Source organism: Leptonychotes weddellii, chromosome 1 (assembly GCF_054177405.1).
Source record: "Leptonychotes weddellii isolate Sample4059 chromosome 1, ASM5417740v2, whole genome shotgun sequence".
NCBI lineage: Eukaryota > Metazoa > Chordata > Mammalia > Carnivora > Phocidae > Leptonychotes > Leptonychotes weddellii.
Window position 1 is genome coordinate 190,309,440 of NC_138369.1, and position 19,288 is coordinate 190,328,727.

At 44.4% G+C, this 19,288-nt stretch overlaps 1 protein-coding gene and 1 long non-coding RNA gene across 5 annotated transcripts in view; both read right to left on the reverse strand.

The window, feature by feature from the left end:
* HSF2BP (heat shock transcription factor 2 binding protein) overlaps positions 1–19,288 on the reverse strand; it is an 82,249-nt gene that overhangs the window by 19,381 nt on the left and 43,580 nt on the right. For 3 of the 4 annotated variants that reach the window (XM_081800756.1, XM_081800772.1, XM_081800762.1), the window contains one exon: positions 4,859–4,962. In XM_081800756.1, coding sequence (XP_081656882.1) covers positions 4,859–4,962 — 104 coding nt within the window. Of the gene's footprint in view, positions 1–2,276; positions 3,074–4,858; positions 4,963–19,288 lie in introns of those variants that run through there. The other variant, XM_081800766.1, reaches the window with a different exon arrangement.
* Positions 13,323–19,282, reverse strand: LOC145716623 (uncharacterized). Its single transcript, XR_014139437.1, has 2 exons — positions 16,631–19,282; positions 13,323–16,518 (listed from the first exon to the last, which is right to left on the reverse strand). It is a non-coding gene; the product is annotated as an uncharacterized LOC145716623 (long non-coding RNA).

Below are 19,288 nucleotides of genomic sequence, written 5' to 3' on the forward strand. Positions count from 1 at the left end.
ACAGTGACTGGCACTCAAGAAGGATCAGGTACTCTCATCTAATTAGCCTCTCCCTCTCACCACCCCATCCCTTCCCACAGGCATGGTGTCCATCGTGTGCCCATGACAACCAGCCTGGATTGTTATCTCATAGGTCAGGCCCATGACCCAGCTTTGATCCCATGGGTCCCTTAGTCCACATTCTCAAGAGAAGAAAAGCTGTTTGGTGAAGCATCCAGCCCTGGTGGGTAGGGGTTATCATGCAATGCGGGTCTGACCCTACCTGCCAGCTAAGAGGTCAGCAGCCTATAGTTTCACAGGTGCTGGCAGAGAGGCACCAGCCTCCGGAGTTCAAGACCAAGAACTGCACTACTCACCAGCAACGGCCACATCCACACCTGTGCCAGTCCGGTGAGACCCAATTCCACAGGGCCACGCACAAGCCGGGGGTTGCATGACACAAGAGGAACCCCAGATCTTTCACAATGGGTAGTAAGCCTACCTGACCTCTGCCCTAGAGGGAAGCATTATCCTTGCTGCATGCTTGTACACAAACCCACCCTTTGCTCACTATACAAGCATCCTTGCAAAGACAGCCGGGAACAAAGGAGGTCAGTTCCTCTGCTCTTAAGACGTAAAGAAACATGACAGACCCCTGTCTCCCAATAATATCTAAATAAACGGACATATATACCGTGTTCATGGATTGAAAGATGCAATATTGCTAAAATGTCAATTCTCCCCAAATGAAATGTCAATACAACACAATCCCAATAAAAATCTCAACAGGATTTTTTTTTGGTAGAAAGTGACAAGCTGATTCTCAATTTATCTGGAAATGAAAAGAACTTAGAAATAGCCAAAACAACTTTGAAAAAATTAGATTAACAGTACCTGACTTTAAGATTTATTATGCAGTATAAGGGGCGCCTGGGTGGCTCAGTCGTTAAGCGTCTGCCTTCGGCTCAGGTCATGATCCCAGGGTCCTGGGATCCAGCCCCGCATCAGGATCCCTGCTCCGTGGGAAGCCTGCTTCTCCCTCTCCCACTCCCCGTGCTTGTGTTCCCTCTCTCACTGTCTCTATCTCTCTATGTCAAATAAATAAATAAAATCTTTAATAAAAAAAAAAGATTTATTATGCAGTATGGTATTGGCATAATGATACAAAAATGGATCCATGGAACAGAACAGCGAGCCCAAAACCACACCCTCACATACACTGTCATGATTTTCAACAGAGATGCAGAGGCCATCCAGTGGAGAAAAGAGCCTTCACAACAAACAGCGTCACACCAACCAGGCAGCCTTACGTAACACAAGAACTGGGACTCCCACCTCTTGCCGCATGCCAATAGTAATCCAAAATGGATCAGAGACCTGAATGTAAGATGCAGAATTATAGAACTATTAAAGGAAAACAAATTTAAAATATTTGTGAACTTGAGTTCGGCAAAGATTTGTACCCCAAAAGCACAATTCATAAAAGAAAAAGAATAAGTTAAACTTCATCAAAATTAAGACCCTGGGGTTCCTGGGGGCGGAATTCGGTTAAGTGTCCAACTCGATTTCGGCTCAGGTCGTGATCTCAGAATCATGAGATTGAGTCCCACGTCCACATCAGGCTCTGCGCCCAGTGGGGAGTCTGCTTGGGATTCTCTCTCCCTCTGCCCCTCCCCCTGCTCTCACTCTCACTCTCTCACTCTAAAATAATATATAAATAAATTTTTATTAAAAAAAATTAAGAACCTCCAACTTTCTTTGAAGATGCCCTTAAGAAAATGAAAAGACAAGCCAGAGACCAGGAGAAAATATTTGCATTTGTATCCAATATTTGGATTTGTATCCAGAATACACAAAGAACTCTCGATACTCAATTAAAACAACCCAATTTTTTTAAATGGGTGAAAGATATGAAAAGATACCTTATCAGAGAAGATACACGGACAGGAAATGAGCACATGAAAAGATGCTCAGCATCATTAGTCATAACAAAAATGCAAATTAAGGCCACAGCAAGGTAGCACTATGACCCTGTTGGAGTGTCTAAAGTTAAATAGAAAGACCATACAAGCACCAATGAGGATGCCCAGCAGCTGAACACTGACGAGCTGCCCCAGGGGTGTGCAAAATGGTAGCATACACTTACCACACACCCAAACATTCCACTCCCAGGTATTTACCCAAGAGAAGCGAGAGCATATGTCCATGCAAAGACATACTAGAATGTTTATAGCAGCTTCATGTATAATAGCCAAAACCTGGAGACAACCCACAGGTCTATCAACACCTGAATAAATAAAGCAATTGTGGTATACCCACAGCATAGAACACTACTTAGCAATAAAAAGCAGTCAACTATTAGTCCACAATAATAACATGGATGGATCTCAAAATAATCACGTTGAATGAGAGAAGGTAGGCAAACAGAATACAAGATATACGATGTCAGGTATATAAACCCGTAGAAAATGAAAACAATTTATAGTGCAGAAAGGGGGTGAATTTGGGAAGAGGGGAGCAGAGGGGTGGGAGGGAGGGACCACCAAGGAGCACAGGTACCTCCTAAAGGTGATGCCCACCTTCACTCTCTTTATTGCAGTGATGATTTTACAGGTATATATTTACATTAAAACTTATCAATCGTTTGCCTTAAATGTGTACAGTTTATTGTGTAGCAATTATAACTGAAAAAAGCTGTTACAAAAAATAAGCATTCACCACCAAGTAGAATTGAAGCTCAAATAGAGATCTACCTAAATTATGAGGAAATAAGGAAAGTCCATATTTTGCACACCTAAATGAAATATGCACCTGCTAAATACATAGCGTTAAAAGTTATGATGAACAAATTGGGAGAAAATTTTAGGTTAAATTCGTGGTCAGACATTGACCATAACATATTTCTTGGTATGTCTCCTGCGGCAAGGGAAACAAAAGCAAAAATGAACTAGTGGGACTTCATCAAGATAAAAAGCTTCTCAGGGTGTCTAGGTGGCTCAGTCGATTAAGCGTCTGATTCTTGATCTCTGCTCAGGTCTTGGTCTCAGGGTTGTGAGTTCAAGCTGCATGCTGGGCTCCATACTGAGCATGGAGCCTACTTAAAAAAAAGAGAGAGAAAAAAAAAGCTTCTGCACAGCAAAGGAAACCATCAACAAAACTAAAAAGAAACCTACAGAATGGGAGAAGATATTTGCAAGTAACACATCTGATAAAGGGTAAGTATCCAAAATATATAAAGAACAGATATAACTCAACCCAAAACACAAATAATTCAGTTGAAAATGGGAAGACATCAACAGACATTCCTTCAAAGAATACATCCAGATGGCCAACAGACACATGAAAAGATGCTCAACATCACTCACCATCAGGGAAATGCAAATCAAACCTACAATGAGGTATCACCCCACACCTGTCAGAATGGCTAAAATCAACAACACAAGCAATAATAAGTGTTGGCAAGGATGTGGAGAAAAAGGAACCCTCATGCACTGCTGGTGGGAATGCAAACTGTACAACTACTCTAGAAAACAGTATGGAGGGTCCTCCAAAATTTAAAAATAGAACTATTCTATGATCCAGCAATTGCACTACTGGGTATTTAACCAAAGGATATGAAATCACTAATTTGAAAAGATATGTGCACTCCTATATTTATAGCAGCATTATCTACAATAGCCAAATTATGGGAACAGCCCAAGTGTCCATCGACTGATGAATGAATAAAGAAAATGCAGTATATATATAGATGTATGTATATATACATCTATCTATATATATATATATACACACAGTGGAATATTACTCGACCATAAAATAGAATGAAATCTTACCATTTGCAACAACATGGATGGAGCTAGACAGTATCATGCTAAGTGAAATAAGTTAGAGAAAGACAGTATCACATGATTTCATTCATATGTGGCATTTAAGAAACAAAACAAATAAGCAAATGGGGGAAAAAAGAGACAAACCAAGAAACAGACTCAACTATAGAGAACAAACTGATGGTCACCAGAGGGGAGGTAGGCAGGGGATGGGGGAAACAGGTGACGGGGAGTAAGAGGACACTTATCTTGATGAGCACTGAGTAATAAAGAGAAGTGTTGAATCACTACATTATACATCTTAAACTAATATAGTACTGTATATCAACTACACTGAAATAAAAATTTTTTAAAATAAAATATAAATTAATTAAGTAATTAATTAGTGGTCAGAGAGAAAATGAAACAGTAGAGAGAGCTTTTATTTCAGAGAAAACAAAAACTCCACATACACATAACACATATGTAACTTCAGAGCTGTAATCTCAGATTTCTTTTTCCCCACATTCCTTCACCTGACATTCAGAGCCCTAGACAACACACAGCGCTGTTTTGTCCACAAAGGGACAGGTGAATGCCCTTTACCAGCTGCTTTATAACATAATCTTTCTTTGGGGGTGCCGGGGTGGCTCAGTCGGTTAAGCATCTGCCTTCAGCTCAGGTCATGATCCCAGGGTCCTGGGATCAAGTCCCGTATCAGGTTCCCTGCTCAGCGGGGAGTCTGCTTCTCCCTCTGCCTCTCCCCCTGCTTGTGTGCTCTCTCTCTCTCAAATAAATAAAAATCTTCAAAAACAATAAAAATAAATGTTTAAAGATAATTTTTCTGTGTGTCACAGAATCGTAACTACACTGAAAGCAGTACTTCAGAAGCAGAACTAGAAATAACCTAGCACACCACCGAGTTCTCTATAGTTTGAAATCTTTTTTTAAAGAATGCTAACACCTTAGGACAATCAATCCCAATATTTCTAATACTTTACACCTTCCTCTGGCCAGAGAGAAACAGGTGCACCCGCGGTACAAGAAGATTTACAGGGAAACCCTCTCCTCACCACTCAAAAGCCACCACAGCAGCGGGATGAATCCCGGGCTCTCGCTGATGTACTTCAAGCCTTTCAGGTTGATGCTCACGTTGTACAGGGACATCAGCAGTAACCTGAAATGGAAAGAAGACAGGTTGAGATGATGCCCCATGTGAAGTCTCACCCTAAATACTCCTGCTGGTGAACAGGGCTTTCCTACACTGCAGATGCCCCATTCTGCAGGCTGGGTGACAGGCACCACAGGCAGGACGTACGTGAAATAATACCGCTCCCTGGGATGTTACAGGAGAACTGGAAGCTCCGGCAAGGGGTCCACAGAAAACCACCCTGTAGAAGTGCACATAATCAAGGGACACAACTGCAGAGAGGGTCCCACAGGAAACCTCAAGACCAGATTTACCGAGACCACTCCTGCATTTACACACAGGCGGCCCTCGATTCATAAGTATACTGTGCTCTAACAGTTCAATTCAGCTGCTTACAATTTAATCCTATCTTTTCATTCAATGAACATTATCCATGATGTCTGTGTAGCCGGCACAGGCCATATAAGTGTGTTTAATCCACAGCATCAGGGACAAAGAGCACCACAACCCCAACCATCTCTAACAAGCAACAAGACAGTATCCAGAGTTAAACAGGATCCTACAAGCTATCTTCTGAACTGACCACAACTTTACAGTAAGTTAGAGTCTAATGAAAACTGAAAAACTATCAGACAAGGTTTCTAACATAACTGTAGAATACAGAGATCCCCAAACTTCACAGTGCAAAGCAATTTTTTTGAAAAAAGGCTATACAAAGATTTTGCAAACCCCTGAAAGAATGGAAGAGCTTGCAAGAAGTGAAGGGAAAACATTCCTGATCAAGAACTCGGTGAGAGCAAATTCAGGGAGACATGCGCTAAAGAGGATAGATTCCTGAAGCACACAGCTTCAGTGCAACAGAGTGGCTTCGTGCAGAGGGACAGAAGGAAAAGCCTCAGACCAACACAAGACAGAGACTCAGGTCACAGACCCCCACACAAAGCTAGGGAAGAGTAAGCTTTCAAGCTTGGCATGAATCCATACTTTCTGTATCGCCTGAAAATCAACAAGCCATGTAATTTTAATACAAAGGAGAGCTGGGAGGGGCACCTGGGTGGCTCAGTCGGTTAAGGTCTGACGCTTGGTTTCAGCTCAGGTCATGATCTCAGGGTCGTGAGTTGAGCTCACACACTAGGCAGGGAGCCTGCTTAAGATTCTCCCTCTTCCTCTGTTCCTCCCAACCTCTTTTTTTAAAAAAAAAAAAAAAAAAAAGGAGAGGTGGGATAGGAGCTCCTCCAGCTGCCTGGCCAAAGTAAACATCCTCTTGAAGGAAGGACCCTCAATCTGATCTTCAAAGAATTCCCACAAACACAGTACTAACAAATGGGAGTTCATAACAAAAATCACAAAATCATGAAAACCAAGACCCATAATCAACAGCACAAAGAACCAATGAGAACCAAAATTTAAAAAAAGAATGCTCAGATACTAGAAGTATCAATCATAGAATAGAAAATGGGTATGTTTAGTAGGTACAAATAACATAAAAAGAAATTCAAAACACCATCAAGGAGCTACTGAGTATTATAAATGTCCAGCCAATTCAAAGGAGAACCTAGAACTTACAAAAAAATGAAACTGTAACAATCATACAATGAAAGTTTGGGGAAACTGACACAGGGGCAGGAGGTAAGGACAGGTACCAAACAGAGCAGGAGCAGAGCACAGGTGTGGGAAGGAGGGAGCCCAGACAGGAGGGAGTACAGCTGGGGCCACAGCCGGGATACCACACCTCTGCAAGGCAGCCACGAAGAGGCCCCGTGGACAGTGGCAGCTGAAAAACCAAGGATGGGGCACAGATTCTGTTGATCACCTCAGGGTAGCCAGGGTTTTTGTTTTGTTTTTTTTTTTTAAAGATTTTATTTATTAATTTGACAGAGAGAGAGAGCAGAAACACAAGCAGGGGGAGTGGGAGAGGGAGAAGCAGGCTTCCTGAAGAGCAGGGAGCCCGATGTGGGACTCGATCCCAGGACCCTGGGATCATGACCTGAGCCGAAGGCAGACGCTTAACGACTGAGCCACCCAGGCGCCCCAGGGTAGCCAGGGTTTAAGAGTCCGGTAAAGCTAACTACCTGCTAGGACAAACACTCAATCTCTTCAGGAAAAGGTAACAGAATCCAGAGTCAATGAAGATCTGCAACATCCAGTGTAGGACGGAACAGTTAACCAGCGGGGCCCCCTGGGGTGCAGAGAGTAAAGCACTTGCTTTGGGGGCAAATCTAAGGGGCGCCAAAATATTCAGTAGCCAGGATCTTTTAAATGTATTGTAAAGCAAATTTTTAAAAAATCAAAAGTACTGCAAAAATTCCATAATAAGCAATTGATCAAAATTTTAAATAAAGATGGGATCAGTAACAGTGTCATGCCAAGACACATTGGAGCCTGAGGCAAAAAAAATCAATAAGTGGTTCAGTCCACTAACAAGGGTCTGATTAAATAAACTGTGGTATATGCATACATGCATGCCACAGAAAGTGCTTGTTAGAGTTTTCTGTTGAAATAGCTGGTTTCTTTTTTTTTTTTTTAAGATTTTTACTTATTTATTTGACAGAGAGACAGCAAGAGAGGGAACACAAGCAGGGGGAGTGGGAGAGGGAGAAGCAGGCTTCCCGCCAAGCAGAGAGCCCGATGCGGGGCTCGATCCCAGGACCCCGGGACCACGACCTGAGTCGAAGGCAGACGCTTAATGACTGAGCCACCCAGGCGCCCCGAAATAGCTGGTTTCTAAGTGCCACGGCTTATTCAGGACCTGGGACACGGTAAGCACTCAGTTTAAATATGGAAAGTGAACCAATCCCCAGCGACTGAAAGCCTCAGCATGCAGAGACAGTCTTTCTCTCCCTATTTTGATGGGCATTTTCAAAGTAAGGCAATGCTACCAGGTTCAAGAAGACAACACTAGACTAGCACCCTCCAGAGCGATGATGCCCACTTCTCAGACTATGATCCTCAGCCTCCTCACAGGCCACAAAATGAACCAAACTTGCCAATCCTTTCCTGTTTTCCTGACAATTTTTACACATATCCAAAATCTATTCACTAGTAATCTATTTCATGAGTTATTAAGAGCAGTTCAAAGGTCGTATTCATGAGGAAAATTCAGCCCTTTAACTACAGCTTTCTGAGGCCTCCAATCCAGGATTCTAAGAGAGAAGTTCTTACTTCTGGTCACCAACTCAGGGAGGTGGAGTCCTTAAAATGCAATGTGCTGTCCACGCGGCTTCATGCTACAAGAGCAGGGCTGAGTCACTGCTGCAGAGACCGGATGGCCCCCAGAGCCTGAAACAGTCTCTATCTGGCCCTTTACAGAAAAGGTTTGCAACCCCTGCCTTCAAAAATGAAAATAAAGTTAGCTAATCTTCTTCAAAACTTAAAAGGTGAAATTAACATTTGAGTGATAGCTGGAATACGGGGCAAATTCCAGGAAATACATCCAGTTGAAATTCTTCACTGACTGCCACTCAACTTTAAGGGGGCAAAAATGACTCATAAAATTGATAAATGTCTTTAAAATTCATATTTGGTCAAAGTCAGCCATCATTAAGAAGCTAGAATGGAACAAAGGTCATTGCAGTGACCGCAGAACCACCCGAGACCACGTGTCATTGCCAGGCCACATCTCACAGAAGACCAGAGATGGCTCTGAGGTCGCAGAGGACTTAGCAAACAGTAAACCCAGAAAACTTTCTATTTCTTATTCAAGTGCTTTCTGTTCCAAGATTTCTATCCTAACCACAAATATTTTGTAAATAATTTATCAAGTTTCCAATTGCAAAGTCAAGAGAAACTGCACATTCAATCCACTTTTCTGGCACAGAGGTATTAAAAGTAAATGTCATTTCCCAAACTACCATAGTACTAGGAGTCAGACTTTTCCTTCCAGTGACCAAAAAGGTAGGCAAATTCTGCTTCCTCCCATGAAGCTAAGCAGAAGATTTGTTATAAACGGATTTACGGGCTCCATAAGGCAACTTGCCAGGCTCTACGACCTTGAGAATTGCAGATACGTCCAACATTGACAATGAAAGGACAGAAAGCAAGGCTAACATAAAGATTCCAGCAAACCTGAAATGCTACAAAAGCAACACAAGAAACTCTCTTTCAAGGAAAAGGACACTGTCTTCACCTAGCTATAGCAGGCCTGGGGCTGAATGGATTGGCCCGGTGAGAAGTCAGAATGCTGTCCTGATGCTCTGACCAACAAGGCTGAGTCATGCTACTGAACTCTTGTATTTATCTTGAAAGAAATTACAACTGGAAGCAACAAAGAACAAACACACCTGGTACTTCAAAACAAGCTATGAAAATAAACAAAGAGGTATAATTGTGATGTCTACCCTCCAGAAACAAAAGCCACCAACCGGTCATCTAGATGAAAATATGAAGTAGCAAAATTACCACCATCAAGTAACGCTAAGGAACAATGAGCAATAAAATTCTTACAAAAGACTGCATATGTTATTTGAGAGAGAAGCAAATAGAGCAATACAACCAGACATTTCAGACCAAATGATGGACAGAACCTGGCAGTTAGAGGCCTACCAATTTTTTAAAAGATTTATTTATTTGAGAGAGAGAAAGAGCGAGCACATGTGCAGGGGCAGAGGGAGAGGGACAGAGAATCCCAAGCAGACTACATGCTAAGCATGGAGCCCAACATGGGGCTCAATCCCAAGACCCTGAGATCATGACCTGAACTGAAATCAGGAGTCAGACGCTTAACAGACTGACCCACACAGGCACCCCTTTTTTTGAAATTTAATTGAGCATTTACTATGGGCCAACTATAGGAGCAAGTGCCTGTCCTATTAAATTTTAAGTTTTTATTTAAATTCATTAACGTACAGTGTAATATTAGTTTCAGGTGTACGATATAGGGATTCAACGTTTCTGTACATCACCCGGTTCTCATCAGGACAAGTGCCCCCCTGACTCCCCAGCCCCTATTTCCCCCATCCCCCTGCCCACCTCCCCTCCAGTCACCATCAGTGTGTTCTCTAGAGTTGAATCTGTTTCTTGGTTTGCCTCTTTTTTTTGTCCCTTTGCTCATTCGTTTTCTTATATTCCACATGAGTGGGATCATATGGTATTTGTCTTTCTCTGACTTATTTCACTTAGTATAATTCTCTGTAGTTCGATCCATGTCGTTGCAAATGGCAAGATGTCATTCTTTTGATTACTAAATAATATTCCACTGTGTATACACCACCTCTTCTTTATCCATTCATTCATCAGTGGATGCACACTTGGGCTGTTTCCATAGTTTGGCTATTGTAGATAATGTTGCTATAAACATCAGGATGCACATATCCCTTTGAATTAGTGTTTTTGTATTCTTTGGGTAAATACCTAGTAGTGCAATTGCTAGATCGTAAGTTAGTTCTATTTTTAACTTTTTGAGGACCCTCCATACTGTTCTCCAGAGTGGCTGCCCCAGTTTGCAGTCCCACCAACAGTACACAAGAGCTGGGGCATCTGGGTGGCTCAATTGGTTAAGCGTCTACCTTCGGCTCAGGTCATGATCCAAGGGTCCTAGGACTGAGCCCCACATCTCAGCTCCCTGCTCAGTGGGAGTCTGCTTGTCCCTCTCCCTCCGCCCCTCCCCCACTTGTGCTCTCTCAAATAAATAAAATCTTAAAAAAAAAAAACAGTGCATGAGGGTTCCCCTTTCTCCACACCCTCGCCAACACCTGTTTGTGTTATTGATTTTAGCCATTATCACTGGTAGGAGGTGATATCACATTGTAGTTTTGATTTGCATTTCCCTGATGATGAGTGATGTTGAGCATCTTTTCACGTTTGTTGGCATTCTGTATGTCTTCTTTGGAGAAATGTCTATCCATGTCTTCTGCCCATTTTTTAAATTAGATTATTTGTTTTTTGGGTGTTGAGTTGTATCTGTTCTTTATATATTTTGGATACCAACCCTTTGTCAGATATGTCATTTGCAAATATCTTCTCCCATTCTGTAAGTTGCTTTTTAGTTTTGTTAATTGTTTCCTTTGCTGTGAGAAAGCTTTTGATGAAGTCCCCATAGTTTATTTTTGCTTTTGTTTCCATTGCCTCAGGAGACATATCTAGAAAAAAGTTGCTACAGCCATGTCAGAGACCTGTTTTCCTCTGGGATTTTTATGATTTGGAGTCTCACATTTAGGTTTCTCATCCATTCTTTTTTTTTTTTTTTTTTTTTTTATTTATTTGAGAGACAGAGAGCACAAGAGGGAAGAGGGCAGAGGGCAGAGGGAGAAGCAGACTCTCCGCCGAGCAGGGAGCCCGATGCGGGACTCGATCCTGGGACTCCAGGATCATGACCTGAGCCGAAGGCAGTCGCTTAACCAACTGAGCCACCCAGGCGCCCTCTCATCCATTCTTAATTTCTTTCTGTGTATGGTGTAAGAAAGTGGACCAGTTTCATTCTTTTGCATATTGCTGTCCAGTGTTCCCATTTGTTAGAGACTGTCTTTTTTTTTCCATTGGATATTCTTTCCTGCTCTTTTGAAGATTTTAACTGACCATACAGCTGTGAATTCACTTCTGGGCTCTCTATTCTGTTCCACGATTTATGTGTCTGTTTTTGTGCCAGTACCATACTGTGTTGATCACTACAGCTTTGTGATGTAATTTTGAAATCTGGAATTGTGATGCCTCCAGCTTTGCTTTTCTTTTTCAAGGGGGCTCTGGCTGTTTGGGGTCTTCTGTGGTTCCATAAAGGTCTTAGGATTGTTTGGTTGTTTTTTTGTTTTTAAAGAAATACAGTAATTAACTTCAGAACCTGCTTGCTTTAGATTCTGTGGCTCCCCTCATCAAGTCAGAACTTAAAAATCAGTGTATGTAACCCTAACCAAATAGGTGTATTTTTTATCTACTATGTTACAGTAAAGGCCCACAAAAAGATATAATGAACAACACAATACCCACCTCCGTGGTTAAGAAAGAAAATCTTATCATCACAGTCAAATCCCCTTTGTGAACTATGTCTGAACACAGACACTTCAGGGAGGTGCGAGCTAACACCTCCGTCTGTCTGCACTTCTAGATGCTTTCACAGCACATGTGCACAGCCCGGCAACTCCATCACCCATGTCTGTATCAGTGGCAGCATACCTTACGTAATCTTCCACACCGGGGGGAGATCTGTGTCTACACTGACTTGTATAGTAATGACGTATTTTCCCTGATGCGTCCCAACATTAACTGATCACAATCTATTTACCTATTCTACATGGTAACTTCCCAGCACATGCTATGACGTTTCTGCACAAGCATCCTAGTGTTTATAGCTAAAACTTTTTCTGGAGTATATATCAAAAGGGGATTACCTGTCCTTGGCATGAGCATATTAACCTCAACAGATGCTGCCCACTGGCCTCCATCTCCCTCCCACCAGCAGAGTGGACAGGTGGAATCTTTCTCTGGCCTCACATCTCTCCAAAGCTCATAACTGTTGGATACTGATTTTTTTCCAGTGAAATAGAATGGAAAGTTTTTCATTATGGTTATAATTTGCATTACAACTGAACTCAAGAATCTTTTCCATACTTATGAAGCTTGCCAGTGTTTCCTTTGTGAGCTGCCTCATTATCTCTTTTGCCCATATGTGTATTAGATTATTTGCCTTTTTCTTAATGAAAAGGCCAAATACGGATTTTTCATTTTTTTTTTAAGATTTTATTTATTTATTTGACAGAGAGAGAGAGATAGCAAGAGCAGGAACACAAGCAGGGGGAGCGGGAGAGGGAGAAGCAGGCTTCCCGCCGAGCAGGGAGCCCAATGTGGAACTCGATCCCAGAATCCTGGGATCATGACCTGAGCCGAAGGCAGACGCTTAACGACTGAGCCACTCAGGCGACTTTGGATTTTTCATTTTTTAAAAAATGTACATAAAATGATCAAACTAGATAGCTTGAAACCCTAAAAATACCGTTCAGAAGAATCAAGGTTATATTCAAACCACCACCCATCAATTTACAGCTTCGTACTAGACCAATTCACTGGGTGTTAAACATTTTGTGGCTGAAAGCTTTACTGCCTGAAAAAGAATAATACAGAGTAGTTCCCAAACCCCGAACGTTAGAGACATTTCAGAAGCTTGGAGATGATCTGTGTTAATATCTAGAAATGCTGCTGACTCTGAGGAATTTGAACATAATCTAAGATTTGTCCTCAAAATGTACTTCCCTCTTCAAAATATTTAACAATTAACCAACATCCTAGAAATATAACTGTCCTTAATAACAACTTTCTTACTACCTAGAATTAATAAAGCTTTGATCGGAAATGACTAAGAAAACCCAATCATGTTTGGAGACTTATTTTCAACTGGTATTAAGCTGTTCCTTATGTGAAGGTTTCAGGCCACCCAAATGCATGGTAACACTCTGTATGACTTTTTTTTTTTTTTTTAAGATTTTATTTATTTATTTGACACAGAGAGAGACAGCGAGAGAGGGAACACAAGCAGGGGGAGTGGGAGAGGGAGAAGCAGGCTTCCTGCTGAGCAGGGAGCCCGATGCGGGGCTCGATCCCAGGACCCTGGAATCATGACCTGAGCCGAAGGCAGGCGCTTAACGACTGAGCCACCCAGGCGCCCCACTCTGTATGACTTTTAACAACAAACAAGATATAAGCATAACCCAGAAAGTGAATGTCTGTATCTCACATGCTCATTTAGCATCATTTGCTGAGCACTGTGTATCAGGCCTTGGGAAAACAGAGCCGAAGCAGTCTATGTCATCCAGAAGTTTACAATACATGGAAGAGAGAAAGGAGAGCACCCACTGAATGCACTTTTAGACTTCCCCCTCCAAGCTTAGTGTCCTCAGGGTAGTTCTAAGGCACTGCCACAAAGACATTTTGTGGAAATGGTTCTAGAATCATCTTTATAAAATACAGTCTGAGCTCTGACTATCCCAGACAAGTTCTCTCTTCTTTGGAAACTGGGATTCTGTGGGAAAAATCAGCCCGCTGGTCCTTATGATGGTGAATCATCACTCAAGGAGGCTCAGCTCTGCAAATATAGCTACAACCACTCAGAGCTAGCTACATCTGTTCAAAGATGTAATAATGCTAGCTCGGTTATAAAATATGACCTGGTTTCCCTGCAGAGCTCACAAGCTGGTTCTGCAGCAGAGGCCCTGGGAATTTCACCTGCAGGACTTCTCACTGACTGAACCCTGCTGATGACCACTGGGAAGTCGTCGAGTGGAGGCATAAACCAACAAACAACTTCTTCAGGTAGCACAGCCAAGGACACCCCCACTCCAGGGGCATTTCTGTAACCTTCCAGCCCTATGTGCCTAGGCAAGAAACACCTTTGCAGAGTTGCTGTCCTCTCCAGCCTTCCCTGACCATATACACCATATACTCCCTGGGCCCTGAACAGTGAAATGTGCCATGTCAATAACCTATGGTTGGTACAGAGTAAACACATTCCCTTCACAGAATGTGCATCTCATCCCCAAGTCTGGGAATGGTGTTATGCTGAGAACCAGGGGTCTTCATTCAGGAATGTGGATAAACCCTCCCTGGCAACCTCCAATAGCTCGCCCTGCCTGAGGTCTCCTCTCTCCAGCTGGGAAGCCACCTCCAACACTGGGCCTCCAACAAACCCATCTAATGACATCTCCAACAGGTCTGACCCTAAGCAGCAGCTGGAACAAGATGCTAAAAAGCCTCTCATGGTCTGTTCGATAGGGTTGGTAAAATCATAGTGAAGGATAGGCAATGAGAAACAATTAATGAGAAAATTAAATACAAAAGAAATAGTGGGTACTCAGAAAGGCCGGGAGTTGACCTGATTCCTGAAATCCAGATCTCCCACATAAAACAAAAATTGTGTTTGTCCAGCTCTTGAGTGTCAAGGACAAAGGCAGCACCAGTGTCATGTAGCAGCAGCGGGGAAAGATGAGCCACCACCAGGAGAGGCTCAGGGTCCAAACCAGGTTCAGTGCCAGTACGACGCCCAGTGGCCCTCCGCAACCCTAAGATCAGCGTGCAACCCCAGATGCCGTGTGCATGCCTGGGTGACCTGTGGCTGGAGGTGGAGGACAAGAACGGATGCCAGTGGTGAGAGGGGAGCTGCTGACACAGCACGCCCTGACTGCTGGGGGAGAACAAGAAGTGCGTGGAGAAGAGGTGGACAGCGGCCTGCCGCCACCTGGTGGCACTGAGCCCCCCAGCCGTGGCGGACGGAGCCTGGTCTAGGCTGTGAGAGGCTGTGGTGAATGTGAGAACTGTCCACAGAGAGCGCAGCAGCCCTCGCTGGTGCGGCAGGAAGGGATCCCCTCGGAAGCCTGGAGGCCAAGGCTTGTGAGATACACCACTGCTGCAGACAGCAGGCCTGCCATCCAGCACAAAGCACCTCAAGAGGCCGAGCATCAGCGGGTGCGTCTGGCCCCCAGATATCAGAAGTTTCTAGATTTGGAGAATCTTCCCACAAAACAAGCAGATAAACCAGGGCAAGTGGGAAATTACACAGCCCAAAAGGACAGGACGCTGAAAGAACGCACTGAGGCCGAGTCACAAGAATGTCCCACTTGTTACTCTGTGGGTATGTGCCACCAAAATGATGGCCCTGGGTCCCACAGTAGAATCAAGTCTATTCCAAGGCCACCGGCCCACAGGGACTTCAAGAGGAAGCAAAAGGAACAGGGCACCACGAGCCACCCTTGATCCTGGGAAATGTGTCTTTCATGTCATGTCATGGTAAACCCAAGGCCACCCAAACTCGAGCAGAGCGGGCAGATGGGCCCTATGAAGCTCGTCACAGCACAATGGGAGGAAAAGGGCTGAAGAGGAGCCAGGAGAGAGAGGGAATTTGAAAATGCTGAAGCAAGAGATGACAACTAACTGAGCAAAACCCCAGAGGGCAGCTAATCAAAACCAGAGGTGGCAGTGGGTGCCTGGGTGGCTCAGTTGGTTGGGCAACTGCCTTCGGCTCAGGTCATGATCCTGGAGTCCCGGGATGGAGTCCCGCATCGGGCTCCCTGCTCAGCGGGGAGTCTGCTTCTCCCTCTGACCCTCCCCCCTCTCATGTACTCTCTCTCATTCTCTCTCTCTCAAATAAATAAATAAAATCTTTAAAAAAAACAAAAACCAGAGGTGGCAGGACCACTCCCCCAAGAGCCCCAGAAGGCCACAGATTCATCTGACACGTGAGAGAAAGTGAGGGTGGGTGGGTATCATTGAGGCAGCGTCGTGAGGAAGTTCACACCCACACCCCCATTCTCCCTGGGGAGCAGGAACGAAAGCCTCTGCTGGGAGCCCGTCTGCAGAGGACTGAGGAACAGCAAAGTGGCCAAGGTCACAGAGTCTGAAGTCTGACCTAGCCACTGTGAAGACAAGAGTGGAGACTGATGAGGACACAGAGAGGAGTCCGACAGGAGCTTCGGGCCAGGAGAGGGTGACATGGTGTGGCTGCACTGGGAACCTTCTTGTCCAGCATCACTGGGCAGCCCAGGCTGCAGGAAAGGAGGCCAATGGCTGGTCCAAGGCTGGAGCGTCGGGAAACGGTGGCGAGGGACCTGAGGCTGCTGACGTGTATGCTCCATAATGGGATCCCGGTGTGCTAGATGCAAGGGGAAGCTGGGGAAGGTGGCAGGGTGGTCGGGAGGGAAGAGGAGTGGTGAGCAGCAGGCACTCTCAGCAGGGCTAGGGGAGTAATGAGCAAAGGAGAAGGAACAGAGACAGTACAGACCTAAGCGCTGCAGTGGGGTCTGCCATTTCAGAAGCTGAACAAAGGCCAGAGTGTGGCCACAGGACTGGATTATTCGCAGTGTAGAGCACCAATTATCTCTGGAGCTGAGAAAGGCAAGCAACCCTGACATCAGAGTATTGAAAGAATCATCCACAAACATGATCAAGTCATTCAAAACAGCAGGGAATGGTGGACAGAGGAAGCCACGATCCCAGTGCTTGCTGAGTGGACAAAGAGAAGCAACGGTGGACGGGGAGATCCTGGCTGCTTGAAATCTGAAGAAGGAAAAGGTTTTATATGAAGTGGAAAAGAAATGGTTTTTTTTAAATGGACTTTAAAAATGAAAGCCAGGGGGCGCCTGGGTGGCTCAGTTGGTGAAGCGTCCGCCTTCAGCTCAGGTCATGATCTCAGGGTCCTGGGATGGAGTCCCACATCGGGCTCCCTGCTCAGCAGGGAGTCTGCCCACCCCCCGACTCATGTGCTCTCTCTCTCTAATAAATAAAATCTTAAAAAAAAAAAAAAAAAAAAAAAACGAAAGCTAGGACTTACAGTTTCAGTTCTGCACATTCAGGAGCTGGAGGCCACCACACCATCCTAACAATAAGTAAAAAGCTCAACACACTGAAAAATCAACAAGTCCTCTTAGATCCCAAGGACTGGGGAGGACACAGGGCAAACTGTTACCCCAAGATGAGAAAGAGACAGACAGGTGAGTATAGGGGGTCACAGCTTACTGGAGCATAGGGTCATGAGCGGAAGCCACTGCAAGAACAGAAGCAGGGGCAGGAAACCTGAGCTGACCTGGTGAACCTCCAGAGGCTCGGCGTAGACAAGTGTGAGAATTAACAGGTTGAAGGGGACTCAGTCATGGCGGCCTCCACAATAGCATGACACGTACCTCCGGGAGCCCGACCAGGCTTCCAGAGCAGGCACAGGGGAAAAGCACCCACTCTGACACATACCCGGGCACTCTGTTCTTCCCAACAAGGCCTGCCCTCAGGGGAAACGAGTCAACCAGAGCCTAACTCTAGGGAAAGGAAATAACCAACACCAGCCCACTCCAGCAATCCTCTTCCACTTAAGGGGGACAGGGGGAAGAAATAACTGAGAGACACTTGTGAAGTTCAGTGTCCAGAGCAAAGGCTCACTGGAAGCATGAGCCCTGATCACAGGACTATAGAATGTATCCCTCCCTCCCAACACCTCACCACCACGGTACTAAAGGTTATTCACAGCAGTTCCTTCCCAGGACATCTGGCTATCAAGAAAAAAAATCACAAGGCAAAAGGCTAAAGAACACATTTGCAGACAGAGAACACAACAGAGCCAGACATGGCCGACATGTTAGAATTATCAGCCGGGAATTCAGAACAATTCTGACTAATATGCCAGAGGCTCTGATGGGTAAAGCAGACAGCATGCAAGAACAGATGGGCAAATGTAAACAGAGAGATGGAAATCCTAAGAAAGCACCAGAAAAAAACACTAGAGACAAAAACACTGTAACAGAAATGAAGAATGCATTTGATGGGCTTCCTAGTGGACTGGACATGGCTGAGAAAGCATCTCTGAACTGGAGGATATATCAAAAGAAACCGGCAAAACTACAACACAAAGGGAACAAAGACAAAAAACCAGAGCAGAATGCCCAAGGACTGTGGGACGACACAGAAGGTATGACCTCTGTGAAGTGGGAACAGCAGAGGAGAAGCGAGAGAGAAAGCAGCGGAAGACATACCTGAAGCAATAATGACTGAGAATCCCCTAAACTACCGTCAGACAGCAAACCACCTCCCCAGGAGGCTCAGAGAACACCAAGCAGCGTAAGTGCAAAAATCAACTACACCTGCGAACATCATTTCCAAACTGCAGAAAATCAGAGATAAAGAAAAAAATCCTGAACAGGGAAGCCAAAGGAAAAAAACACCTACCTAAACGGGACCACAGACAAGAATTACACCGGCTTCTCCTCAGAGAGGAGAGCGAAATATTTAAAGTGTTGAGAGGGGAAAAAAAACAAAAAACAAAAAACCTAGAATTCTGCATCCAATGAAATTATCCTTTAAAAAATAATGGAGAAGGGCGCCTGGGTGGCTCAGTCAGTTGAGTGTCTGTCTTCAGCTCAGGTCATGATCCTAGGGTCCTGGGATCAAGCCCCACATCAGGCTCCCTGCTCAGTGGGGAACCTGCTTCTCCCTCTGCCTGCAGCTCCCCCTGCTTGTTCTCTTTCTTTCTCGCACTGACAATAAAATCTTTAAAAAAATGGAGAAACGAAGAGTTTCTTAGACAAAAATTGGAATTTGCTGCCAACAGACCTGCCTTGCAAGAAATGTTAAAAGCTCTTTAGAGAAAAGGAACATAAGTCAGAACTCAAATCTACTTTAAAAAAAGAAAGAGGTCTGAAGAAGGAATAAGTGAAGGAAAAGTAAAAACTTGCTTTTCTTATTCTTACTTGATCTATCAGCAGTTCATTCAAAATAACAGGCACGACGTCAGTCAATGATCATGACTTGCAGGTAAGGAAGTGCGTGGCAGCAGGGACACGAGGCATGGGGGGCTAGGAATCAGGATGACCACGTGACCAGAAGGCACTCCTAACACCTGGGAGCTGACACGGTATTATTTGAAAGAAGTGGATTAGTTGTAAACATACTGCAA